The sequence below is a fragment of the Boleophthalmus pectinirostris genome, unplaced genomic scaffold, assembly GCF_026225935.1.
Source record: "Boleophthalmus pectinirostris isolate CB_2022bp ecotype Guang Dong unplaced genomic scaffold, ASM2622593v1 HiC_scaffold_11, whole genome shotgun sequence".
Taxonomy (NCBI): domain Eukaryota; kingdom Metazoa; phylum Chordata; class Actinopteri; order Gobiiformes; family Gobiidae; genus Boleophthalmus; species Boleophthalmus pectinirostris.
In genome coordinates this window covers 22,850,318-22,863,572 of record NW_026570994.1, presented here as the reverse complement: position 1 = coordinate 22,863,572, position 13,255 = coordinate 22,850,318, and the positions used below count along the sequence as shown (strand labels likewise).

The 13,255-nt window shown below is 42.1% G+C and overlaps 2 protein-coding genes across 2 annotated transcripts; both read left to right on the top strand.

The window, feature by feature from the left end:
* Positions 1 to 1,986: 1,986 nt before the first annotated feature.
* On the top strand, positions 1,987 to 8,719 carry LOC110165998 (tubulin alpha-1A chain). The gene is made up of 5 exons (XM_020931197.2): positions 1,987 to 2,004; positions 3,733 to 3,955; positions 7,135 to 7,283; positions 7,642 to 7,794; positions 7,877 to 8,719. The coding sequence occupies exons 1-5, from the start codon at positions 2,002 to 2,004 to the stop codon at positions 8,702 to 8,704; spliced, it is 1,356 nt and encodes a 451-aa protein (XP_020786856.2). The 5' UTR covers positions 1,987 to 2,001; the 3' UTR covers positions 8,705 to 8,719.
* A 756-nt stretch (positions 8,720 to 9,475) lies between these two features.
* On the top strand, positions 9,476 to 13,031 carry LOC110160350 (tubulin alpha chain-like). Its single transcript, XM_055165848.1, has 5 exons — positions 9,476 to 9,561; positions 11,198 to 11,420; positions 11,503 to 11,651; positions 11,725 to 11,877; positions 11,999 to 13,031. Exons 1-5 carry the CDS (start codon positions 9,559 to 9,561, stop codon positions 12,818 to 12,820), a joined length of 1,350 nt encoding a protein of 449 aa, XP_055021823.1. The 5' UTR covers positions 9,476 to 9,558; the 3' UTR covers positions 12,821 to 13,031.
* The last annotated feature ends 224 nt before the right edge of the window (positions 13,032 to 13,255 follow it).

The window sequence follows — 13,255 nt, the reverse complement described above, 5'->3', positions numbered from 1 at the left end:
CAGGAGCAGCTCACATTGCTTTAAAACTCATCTTCGTGCTGCTCCAGTTTTCACATCCACAGTTCTGCGTCGTGTGTCAGAGCAGGAGAAGCAGACAAATAAAACATAAAGTTCATATTTGGAATGTACATTTTGAGAGATTGTATTCCGTACTCTTTCATTTAGTTTCAAAGATGCAAACATAAATAATCGTGGGTTTTCTGGAGCTCGACCAGAACATGCACCAACATCTCGGTTTGTAAGAGGCGTGTTAAATCGTGTTTATTATAATTCTTCAAAGACAATGACACGAACAGGCCCAGGTGGTTTTGGATGAGTGTGTTTCTTGTTTCTCTGCTCTGCCCATTGTCCTTTTGTCTCCATGGCAACAGGGACTGGTCTTTAAACAATAATTAACTCAAACCTCCACAGAGATAATCCCCAAGGTGATCAGAAACAAAGGAACAAAAGTCCATCACTTTTCTTCATTTGGATTCACATTACTCACACTCTGGAGCCACAGCTGTCCTGGGGCAGACTGACAGAACTGAGGCTCCCAGTCCAAGCCATTGGCCCTTCTGACCAACACCAACATTAATCATGAATTAATGGGAAATGTGAGTGAAGTTTCTTGCCTAAGGACACAATAATTTCCACCAGACTCACTAGTTTTCCCATCTTCAATTTTTTTTCTTCATTCTTATCTTCATTTATTTAAAGATGCCAGTTTTGTTTTTGTTTACGGTCGTACAAACTAATAATAATGATAAAGAAAATCCATAGCAAATCCATAGAGACAAGATAGTGACGGACTCCCAACCAAAAAGTTACATGTTGCAGCTTTAAGTAAAGTTTGGCCGAACGTAGAAGAAACAAATCGTCTCATATTTGACTCTCTGAGATGAACTGAGATTTGTCCAGCAGAGGTGGGACCAAGTCGTAGTTTTGCAAGTCTCAATTAAGTCTTTGACCTCAAGTCCAAGTCAAGTCCCAAGACAGAGCAAGACAGGCAAGTCCAAGTCGAGTCCTGAGTCAAGTCCGGGTCGTCTACTTTGAGCTTCAAGTCATTTCAAGTCTTTAAACCAAAACAGAACTTCGCACATCGATTACATCAGACAGGTGAGTTGGAGCAGAGGGAACTGTCCAAAAACATTGAGAAACATCCCCCTCATCGTCTTACTCGCAAATTGTGAGATTTATTAGGACAAACCGGGCAACGTTTCATTCTGTTTGCCCGAAACGTTGCCCGGTTTGTCCTAATAAATCTCACAATTTGCACAGGATTTTTCTCTATGTTCTAAGTCTTTAAACCAAAAAAGCACCAAATACAGCTTAGATTTTTGCAGTTTATATGAATTTTAAACTAAACTGTGCTTAAAAATCATGGTATTTTTATTTAGGAGTATTTAGAAGAGTTGTAGAAATGCAAATGTTTGGTTTTTAAATGTCAAAATGAGTAAGTCCCAAGGCTCAAGCCCAAGTCATGTCCCATGTCATTGCGCTTCAAGTCCAAGTCGAGTCCCAAGTCTTTGTCTGTTTTATCAAGTCAAGTCTCAAGTCCTAAAAATGACGACTCAAGTCTTGACTCGAGTCCAAGTCCCAACCTCTGAGTCTCAGCTTCATGTTTTATTGAAGCAGCAGTTCTGAGTGAAAACATCGTCTACGTCGCCTCCGAGCGGAAAACACGAGTAAAGAATGTTTATATTTCTTGACATAACTTTGTGTTGTGTTATGAAATCAGATTTTTACTTCAATCCTTTGTGTATTTGATGTTAAATTGTGATCTCTCCGTCCTCGCTCTGGTCGATGAGTGAACTGTTGTTTGTTAATCAGTGGGGATCCAGTTACCAGAGACGCCGTTGCCGTGGAGACGTCCTGGTTTATAAAGCACGAGACCGAGAGACCTGCACCCTTTCTCCGACGCTCTGCCACCTCCGGACAAACAACTACTACTACTACTACTACTACTACTACTACTACTACTACTACTACTACTACTACTACTACTACTACTGCTTCAACATGGTAAGTCTTTGCTCAAACATTCCTTGTAAAATCATTGTGCGACGAATCAAATTAAAATGAAAAACTTGTGCTTGACTAAATCAACAGAATGTCACAAAGTTCAACTCGAAATTTACTATTATTATAAGAGAATTAAACAATGGGAAAAAAATGTAAATTAAGTTAAAGTTGGATTGTTGAGGTTTGCAAAAGTTCAACCTCGGTCAAACTCGCTCGGGAAACAAAAGGCGCTTCGACCATTTTGAATATTTAACTCGTCTAAACAAATGACGGAAGGAGTTTGCAGGGGGGGTTTTCTACGTGTGTCTCTATGGATGGAATGTTCAGGCGTTACCGTGACGACACGACGCACAGATAAGGAAATGCAAAAAAAAAAAAAAGAGTAAAGTTTTAAGCTCGTCTGAAAACAAAATAGATTTAAACGACAAATTTTCAGGAGTTTGTGATCGATTCGAGTGTTTAAGAGTTTGATTTTCACCAACAACAACAAAAAAGTGAGAGGGACTAACTGTAATTTTACGTGTGAAAGATTTAATTATGTGCACAGGTCACTCTGAATGACTTTGTGTACGAATTGTGCTGTACAAATGAACTTGCCTTACCCACCTGTTGTAGTTCAGGTAAATCACTTCTTTCTGATCAACTTTCGTGCTTTCCCGTAGACTTTTAGAAAAATTATCCCATTAGAATTGTTCAATCTAGTTAGAGGCACGTTGAGGTATGTTAGAATGACACCAAGATTCCCTTTACTCACCATAGATTAATTTTAATTTAAAGACAAAAAATGCTTAAATACAATAATAAACGTTATTACTTCCAAATTACATCCTCTCCCACAGCGTTGGGGAGTAACAGATTACATGTGCCAGAGTTATGTAATCAGAGTACAAATTATGAGTAACTCTATTCAGTTACAGTTACTGTTTCTGTGAGAGGTAATTGGATTACAGTTACTTTATTGAAATAAATGGATTACACGGTGGTATTTTCCTGTTTTCACATTTTGGGCTAAATCCCTTTTTTTTTTTTGTAATTCCACTCATTGCCGGACACTAAACCAGGACTAAAACCAAGTCTAAACCAGGTCTAAATCGGGATTGAACCAGGATTGAACCCAGGTCTAAATCAGGACTAAAACAGGATTTAACAGGACCAGGCTGTGTGGACGTGTCTCGTCTTCTTCTATCAATTATATTTTTAATACGGTTCAGTAAAGTCTGGTCTTTTTATTTTCTTTTATCAGACAAAACTTCTTATGTGAAGAAATCCGAGTCTTTGTTTCTCTACAGCAAATCAAGTAATCCAAAGTATTCAGATTACATTACTCACTTTAAGTAATTTAATGGATTATGTTACAAACTACATTTTGGGGTGTGTAATCTGTAATCTGTAGGGGATTACATTTTGAAGTTAACCTTCCCAACACTGCTCTCCCATTAAAAAGAATTAGTACCAGTATCATTTAAACTTACAACTTACAAGGCATTATCAGAACAAATGAAGAGCTTTAAGTAGAAATATGTGTGCAGTGGAATACTGGACACGATCTCCAGACACGAATTAACACTTTAAATATCCTTTAGATTATTAATTACCTAACTGGAAACTCACCAGGGTGTGAAATTCTGATTAAATTGGAAATCCATTGTTAGACTGTGCAAGCGCAGGGTCACACTCTTGTTTATTCATTGATTTGGATTTGAATGTTTTCATTCTGTTCTCCCGCAGCGTGAATGCATCTCCGTGCACGTGGGCCAGGCCGGCTCTCAGATCGGCAATGCATGCTGGGAGCTGTACTGCCTGGAGCACGGGATCCAGCCCGACGGTCAGATGCCCAGTGACAAGACCATCGGAGGAGGAGATGATTCGTTCAACACGTTTTTCAGTGAGACGGGAGCCGGGAAACACGTGCCCAGAGCCGTGTTTGTGGACCTGGAGCCGACGGTCATTGGTAAGAACAAGAGTTTACACCGACTGCACAAAGGCAAGGCAAGTTTATTTGTACAGCACAATTCGTACACAAAGTAATTCAAAGTGCTTTACAGAATAAGAAATACATTAAAATCATAATAAAAACAAATCAAAACATAAATAATCATGAAGATTAAAATTAAAAAAGAGAGACATAAATTGGAGAGAAGAGTGTGGAATGAAAACCTTTCAGTTATTTGCACAGTTAAACAGAAATGTTTAGAGTCTGGATTTAAACAGCGTCACAGAAGAGTCTGTCTCACATGTTCAGACTGTTCCAGGTTTTAGCTGCATGAACCTGAAACTCTGACTCCCCTTGTTTAGTCGTGACTCTGGGCACCAGCAGGAGGTCGGTCCCTGAGGTCCTCAGAGTGTGAGATGTTCATATGACACTAACATGTCACAGATGGACTTTGGTGCTCGGACATGGAGACACTTGTACAAACAAAGATGCTTTAAAGTCTCTGAGCCACAGGAGCCAGAGCAGAGACCTGAGACCAGGACTTATGTGCTCGTACTTCCTAGTTCGAGTCAGGATCCAAGCTGCAGTGTTCTGGATGTTCTGGATGTTCTGGATGTTGTGGATGTTGTGGATGTTGTGGATGTTGTGGATGTTGTGGATGTTCTGGATGTTGTGGATGTTCTGGATGTTCTGGATGTTCTGGATGTTCTGCAGCGTCTCACAGGTCGTTTGGAGAGACCAGTGAGCAGAACATTACAGTATCTAACCTACTGGAGACAAACGCATGGATAAGTTTCTCCAAGTCTGATTTAGACAGTAAACCTTTGATTTTTGCTCTATTTTTTAGATGGTAAAAGGCTGCAGATGTTATTGATTTGATGTGGCTGTTAAAGTTCAAGTCTGATTCCATTATTACCCCGAGATTTCTTGCCTGATTTGAAGGTTTTAGAGAGAGAACACAAACACTAACCTCTGAATGTAAACAAAGGACCAACGCTGAAGGAAAAAAGTGTAATATTTGATAGACTGGATTAGACTAAGACTAGATTTATATGATGAGGGTTTGAACACAAGACACAAAAGTGGTGCTGCGTTTAGACGAGCGTTTTCAGGAGGAAATCTGTGTGCATACAGTCACGCAAAAGTGTGTGGAATTCAATTGTGTGCGCATGTCAGGTTTCTGTGTTCTGTATGTATGTGATGTAAACAGTGTTGGGAGTAACAGATTACATGTACCGGAGTTACGTAATCAGAGTACAAATTATGAGTAACTGTATTCGGTTACAGTTACTGTTTCAGTGAGTGGTAATTAGATTACAGTTACTTTGTTGAAATAAATGGATTACACGGCGGTATTTTCCTGTTTTCACATTTTGAGCTATATCCCCCTTTTTTTCTTTCTTTTTTTTCCCCTGTAATTCCACTCATTGCTGAAACTAAACCAGGATTAAACCAGGACTAAACCACAACTAAAACCAGGTCTAAACTAGATCTAAACTAGATCTAAACCAGGTCTGAACCAGGTCTAAAACCAGGTCTAAGACAGGACTAAACAGGACTAAACCAGGACTAAAACCAGGTCTAAACTAGATCTAAACCAGGACTAAAATCAGGTCTAAACTAGATCTAAACCAGGACTAAAACCAGGTCTAAACTAGATCTAAACCAGGACTAAAACCAGGTCTAAACAAGGTCTAAAACCAGGACTAAACCAGGTCTAAAACAGGTCTAAAACAGGTCTAAAACCAGGTCTAGACCAGGACTAAACCAGGACTAAACCAGGACTAAACCAGGACTAAACCAGGACTAAACCAGGACTAAAACCAGGTCTAAAACAGGACTAAAACAGGATTTAATAGGACTAAATCCTGCTGTGTGGACATGTCTCGTCTTCTATCAATAGTTTTAATTTGGTTCAGTAAAGTCTGGGCTTTTCATTTTCTTTTATCAGACAAAACTTCTTATGTGAAGATTTCCTCGTCTTTGCTTCTCTACAGCAAATCAAGTAATCCAAAGTATTCAGATTACATTACTCACTTTAAGTAATTTAATGGATTCCGTTACAGACTACATTTTGGAGTATGTAATCTGTAATCTGTAGGGGAATACATTTTAAAAGTAAACTTCCCAACACTGCATGTAAACACGTACACGACCTGAGCACATCTGACCAGAGTTTTGCGTCTTGGGCAGTGTAGATGGAAACACTATGGTGGAGCGGATTTAACTTTTCCACTCTGGAGGTGGTTTCAGATTTTTGCGTTTTTAAGCCCCAAAAAAACGCCGTCACCGTCTAAACAAAAGGCACTTCCCATAAAATATTTTGTAGTTTTTACCTGCAAGTATTCTCGTGTAATAGGCCCAGATCTTTACCCTAATTCATGAGCTGGTTTCACCTCGTAGAAACCGTGTGACCTCGCAACATTAGGGTTTTTTCACTCAACAGTAGGCAGGTACTTTTTTTATTTAACCAATCGCTGCTGTTTGGTCGTGATGTATGTAATGTGCCAAATCCTGTAGGAAGAAGAACAATAACGTCTTTCCCTGAGATAAAATTCACCAAACATTCTCTTTGTTCCGGCTTTAAATCCTCAATCTCAGGAATCGTTGCCAACACAGAATGTCTGTCTCTTCACTCATTGGCTGGTGCCTGACTGAGGGATTCTACACACAATTGGATTATCTAATATTTCTGACATTTAAAGTTTCCATTTAATTAGCCCTGTTGTGAAGGGAAGGAGAGCAAGTTTCACATCTGAAATCTACTGGTAAAAAAAAACAAAAAAACTTACAGATGGAAAGTTTAAAGCAGAACTAAATAACATCAGTGATATAGCTCCCCCCGCAGGTCTCTCGTGAGAATACACTGGTAGAAGAGAGTTAAGGAAATATAATCATAAACAAAAGATATAACGTTACCTAAGAACCAAAGTTTCCAATGAGAATCCTCTCCAGGTCGGTTCGGACATTTTGTAATGCTTGGTTTCCACACAGACTGAAAGTTGTTAGAACCAGCTTCATCAACTTCCTCTTGCTATAAACTGCTGCTTCTCTAAAAGCCTGTCCACAGTTTTTTTTTTTTTTTTAACCCGCAGTTGTAGCAGCGTCAGAGACTCGTCAACATCATCTGCAAAACTTGGCTCTCCTTTTTTCAGTCATTTGAAACTGTTGTTCATGTGTTTCATCTTCCCCGACAGATGAGGTGCGCACTGGGACGTACCGGCAGCTCTTCCACCCCGAGCAGCTCATCACGGGGAAGGAGGATGCGGCCAATAACTACGCCCGCGGACACTACACCATCGGCAAAGAGATCATCGACATCGTGCTGGACCGCATCCGCAAACTGGTCAGTCGCTCTCACCAGTGTGAGACACCAGTGTGGTTCAATTCATCTTCAAAGACTCATCTCTGAAGATTCGTCTAATAGTGAACACACGATTGTAGTTTCCTTCTTTGAAATAAATCATCAGTCCTTCCAGTATCTTTCTGTAACCATTGAGCCCAATTAGCTGTTTTTAACAAATGTCTTATTCTTAAGTTTTTATGAATCTCCAGCCAAACCATCAGTGTTTGCTCTACAAAAATCCTCTCAAAATAACTGTTTACATTTTATTCTAAAGTTTATGTGCCATCATCATCACTAAAACAGGAACCGTTCATGTGGGTCATGTCTGTCTGTCTAATAGTTTTATTCTTGTCCGCAGGCTGACCAGTGCACAGGGCTGCAGGGCTTCCTGATCTTCCACTCGTTTGGAGGAGGCACCGGTTCTGGCTTCACGTCTCTGCTGATGGAGCGTCTCTCAGTCGACTACGGCAAAAAATCCAAACTGGAGTTTGCGATTTACCCAGCTCCACAGGTACAACAGATAATACAAAAACAGGTTAATGCTGTGACCACAGGAGCAGTCTCGTTTTAGTAACGATGCTTCCCTCTCCCAGGTGTCCACTGCTGTGGTGGAGCCCTACAACTCCATCCTGACCACCCACACCACTCTGGAGCACTCCGACTGCGCCTTCATGGTGGACAACGAGGCCATCTACGACATCTGCCGCAGAAACCTGGACATCGAGCGTCCCACTTACACCAACCTCAACAGGTTGATCGGGCAGATCGTGTCCTCCATCACTGCCTCTCTGCGCTTCGATGGAGCTCTGAACGTCGATCTGACAGAGTTTCAGACCAACTTGGTGCCCTACCCTCGCATCCACTTCCCTCTAGCCACCTACGCTCCAGTCATCTCTGCAGAGAAGGCCTACCACGAGCAGTTGTCTGTGGCTGAGATAACCAACGCCTGCTTTGAACCAGCCAATCAGATGGTCAAGTGTGATCCCCGTCACGGTAAATACATGGCCTGCTGTTTGTTATTTCGTGGAGATGTTGTTCCCAAAGATGTCAACTCTGCCATTGCCACCATCAAAACCAAACGCACCATCCAGTTCGTGGACTGGTGCCCCACAGGCTTCAAGGTTGGCATCAACTACCAGCCGCCCACAGTGGTGCCAGGAGGAGACCTGGCCAAAGTGCAGCGTGCGGTCTGCATGTTGAGCAACACCACAGCCATCGCTGAGGCCTGGGCTCGACTGGACCACAAGTTTGACCTGATGTACGCCAAGAGGGCCTTCGTGCACTGGTACGTGGGTGAGGGCATGGAGGAGGGAGAGTTCTCCGAGGCCAGAGAGGACATGGCTGCTCTGGAGAAGGATTATGAAGAGGTGGGCATGGACAGTATCGAGGGAGAAGGGGAGGAGGAGGGAGAGGAGTACTAGAGCATCTCTGGAGTTTGTTCTCTGTATCATGTTGCTGTCACACAGATTTGAATTTACAACACCAAATGATATTAATATTAATAAATCTTGTCTCTGACTATGTCTTTTCCTGTGATACACACTAAACCTGCAGTTTAAACCTGCAATAAAATTGTAGGTTTGTATCAAGCTTTCTATTCGATTTCATATTTTTACTTTTTTTTTTTTTTATGAAAAATAAAGCAGTGTATACATAATGCAGTGTACAAAGAGCTGTGTTTTACATTCAAGAACTGTATCGTATAAAATTTACAAATAATATAAATAATAAGTAAAGCAATAAAAAAGAAAGGAGGGGGAAATAAAAGAGGACAGGAAAGGGGGAAACGCTCTACTTTCACACGGGGGTCAGAGTTCAAGTGAAAACATTCAAAGCTGTACAGATTTCTACAGTATCGACTGCCTTCTATTTCTCAAAAAATTTTATTGAAAGAATGTATTGTCTGAAACTATTATTGAAAGCAACAAAGGTTGGCCTTTAACCAGAAAATTTACACGAGAGGATATGATACTTTGACATTAATAATAAGAGATTAATTAGGTAGATCGAACTTTTTTGTAAATGAGAATCAAAGCCAAATAATACATTATTCCAATGCAAAATAAAGTGTTTTATTTTTTATTTTTTACGCCATGATCCACGACGTGAAGATGACATCGTCACGTTTGCTCCCGCCTAGGCGCGTAGAGCGTGACGCACTGGCCCCGCCCACTGCTCAAAATGTATAAATAAAAGGCACCGCCCAAGTCCGCCACAGAGAGCTGCCTTTACCAGAGACTCTTAACCGTCGGTGTAGAGGAGAACAGTTATCAAAATGGTGAGTACCGATGACGTATTTACAAAACAAATGTGAACATGGTGCGTTTCTCGTCTCTTAAATACCCGCAGAGCGATCAAATAACTTATTTAACCTACGTGTTTAGCCTGAACGTTGTTGCGCAAATTGGAGCTGACGCAGTTCAGGAAGCCCGCGATAATCCGTGAATTACTGTTAACTGTCCGCCTTCTTTTCTACAATGTCTAGTTTCATATGTCCAAATATGTTACCTTGTTATTCAGCCAAGAAAAAATATTATACAACTTGCTAAAAGATTGTGTCAGGGGCTCAAGGTTGCCCCTGCACATGTCAGGCATTGTTAAAACTAGTTTGTAAAAATGTCGTTGGTTGTTGACCCCGAGTCTCGTGCGTTAAACTGGCCACGTTCACTGCGTCAATCCCGCAAGGCCTAAAATCCCCTGGAGTATTTGGGCTCAAAGTTTTAAGCCTAAACCAGAGGCGCCATCAGATAGAGGCCGTGCCGTTTGCCGCTATGGGGGAGGGAGGCACCTTTTTCCGGCCTGTGTGGGCTCCTTCTCCCCTCCCTGGTGGTGTGATACGGATTTGCTGTGCCTCTGTTTGGGGAGGGGAGAGGAGAGCTACAGGCTCAAACCGGTCTGCTGAACCTAACGTGACGCGTAATGGCGCAGACAGACTTTACTACACAGAACACACACACATTTCCCGCCAAATTTGCCGCCAAATTTGCCATATTTTGGTGGATTATCAAAAACCTTCCATTACACACAACCAATTATTTAACTTTATTCACAACTAGGGATGGGCGTGGTTAGTCGATTAATCGATAATTGATCATTAAGAATTTCATCGATTACGTTCATTTTAATCGACAAACCGAATGTAGGTTGCTGTGCGTAGTGTGACCAAACAGGTCCATACATGTGTCTCTCTGCACTCAGAAAGCGCGAGCAGACACACAGTCAGCAACGTATCGAAGCACAAATGCGTATTTAACGATGATTTGTAGAAGAAATTCCACGCTTTCCGTTGCGTTCGGGACAAGTGTGAGGCCTTGTGCACAGTGTACAAAGCGGCACATATGTTACGGTGTCCAGTGGGAAAGTTTTTCCAGGTGAGAGTCGCTCAATGTCGATGACGAGTCCCCTCCCCTCGTACGGTGTCCTGGTTTTGACAAACACAAATCTGGTCACACTAACCTGTATTCACCTGAGTCATGTCTTTTAGTCCAACAGAAATTGACCGCATCAGCGACACAAGAGCTGTAGTTTTATCTTCGCTTAGTTTATGCAAATTAGCGATGCGGTTAAGTTTCGTTTCTGTGAGAGTTGCGCAAAAGTGAATTAAACACATTATAATCTAAAACGGGCTGATGTGGCTCTTGAGTCGTTACGGTTTATATGTCGTAAAGTTGAATTTATTTATGCAGATAGTAATAATAATGATGATCATTTTAATATAAAAACGCTAATGATTAATCGATAATCGATCATTAATTCTTCCGGCGATCGATTAAGAAAATTTCATCAAATGCCCATCCCTATTCACAACACCTTAAGAGCATATACAGGTTATTCATGCCCAGTGGTGCTTTCACTTTTCAGATGCAATAAAATGTTTTGAATGAGACTTTAACCTTTGCCCCTTTCTTTTACAGCGTGAGTGTATTTCAATGCATGTCGGCCAGGCCGGAGTCCAGATGGGCAATGCATGCTGGGAATTGTATTGCCTGGAGCACGGGATCCAGCCTGACGGTCAGATGCCCAGTGGCAAAACGCTTGGAGGAGGAGACGATTCTTTCAACACATTTTTCAGTGAGACAGGAGCCGGGAAACATGTGCCCAGAGCCGTGTTTGTCGACCTGGAGCCAACCGTCATAGGTAAATTACACAACTAACATGTACGCAAAGATAAATATATATGAACTGGTAATTTAATGATTGATTTAATGTTTGCTCTCAGATGAGGTGCGCAGTGGGACGTACCGACAGCTATTCCACCCTGAACAGCTGATCTCTGGGAAAGAGGACGCTGCCAATAACTACGCCCGCGGGCACTACACAGTCGGCAAAGAGATTATTGATGTCGTTCTTGACAGAACTCGCAAACTCGTGAGTATGAGTCAAACCTTCTGTATTAAAACATTTAAGTGCTTTCATTAACTTGAACTTCCTCTTTCCGCAGGCTGACCAGTGCACAGGGCTGCAGGGCTTCCTGATCTTCCACTCATTTGGAGGAGGCACCGGTTCTGGCTTCACGTCTCTGCTGATGGAGCGTCTCTCAGTCGACTACGGCAAAAAGTCCAAACTGGAGTTTGCGGTTTATCCAGCTCCACAGGTGAGAAGCCTTGAAGGAAAATCTTAATTTTAAAGTTGTAGGACCAAATTTGATCTGAAGAAAATGCATAACTAGATACTTCTGATGTCAGTTCTTCCTAACCAATCCATTGTTCTGCCAGGTGTCCACTGCTGTGGTGGAGCCCTACAACTCCATCCTGACCACCCACACCACTCTGGAGCACTCCGACTGCGCCTTCATGGTGGACAACGAGGCCATCTACGACATCTGCCGCAGAAACCTGGACATCGAGCGTCCCACTTACACCAACCTCAACAGGTTGATCGGGCAGATCGTGTCCTCCATCACTGCCTCTCTGCGCTTCGATGGAGCTCTGAACGTCGATCTGACAGAGTTTCAGACCAACTTGGTGCCCTACCCTCGCATCCACTTCCCTCTAGCCACCTACGCTCCAGTCATCTCTGCAGAGAAGGCCTACCACGAGCAGCTGACTGTCGCTGACATCACAAACGCATGCTTTGAACCAGCCAATCAGATGGTCAAGTGTGATCCCCGTCATGGTAAATATATGGCCTGCTGTCTTTTGTATCGTGGAGATGTTGTTCCCAAAGATGTCAACTCTGCCATTGCCACCATCAAAACCAAACGCTCCATCCAGTTCGTGGACTGGTGCCCCACAGGCTTCAAGGTTGGCATCAACTACCAGCCGCCCACAGTGGTGCCAGGAGGAGACCTGGCCAAAGTGCAGCGTGCGGTCTGCATGTTGAGCAACACCACAGCCATCGCTGAGGCCTGGGCTCGACTGGACCACAAGTTTGACCTGATGTACGCCAAGAGGGCCTTCGTGCACTGGTACGTGGGTGAGGGCATGGAGGAGGGAGAGTTCTCCGAGGCCAGAGAGGACATGGCTGCTCTGGAGAAGGATTATGAAGAGGTGGGTTTGGATAGCGTCGATGGAGAGGAGGAGGGTGAAGAATATTAAAACATGTTTGTCTGCAAATAAAGCTCAACTGTTCGTTTTAATGAGCATGTTCCTAAGCAGTGTCCAGTTTTTTTACCAAACTGAAGAAGAGGGAGAAGAATATTGAAACACGTTTGTCTGCAAATAAAGCTCAACTGTTCGTTTTAATGAGCATGTTCCTAAGCAGTGTCCAGTTTTTTTTTACCAAACTGATTAAACAAGTTCAAACGAATGTCATGTCTCTGTGCTTATGATTGTATTTCACATCAACACACAATGAAATTTGACTTTATGCAAAATGTAGCTAACTAAAGTATTTCCCTTTAGCTGTTGCAAAATGGCAAATGGAGCTATTGTTTCAAAACATAAACATCTTACATATTTCTTATTAAATACATGCATTTGTAATTAATAAAATACATAATTTTATACACTCAATTTTATTACACCCCCACG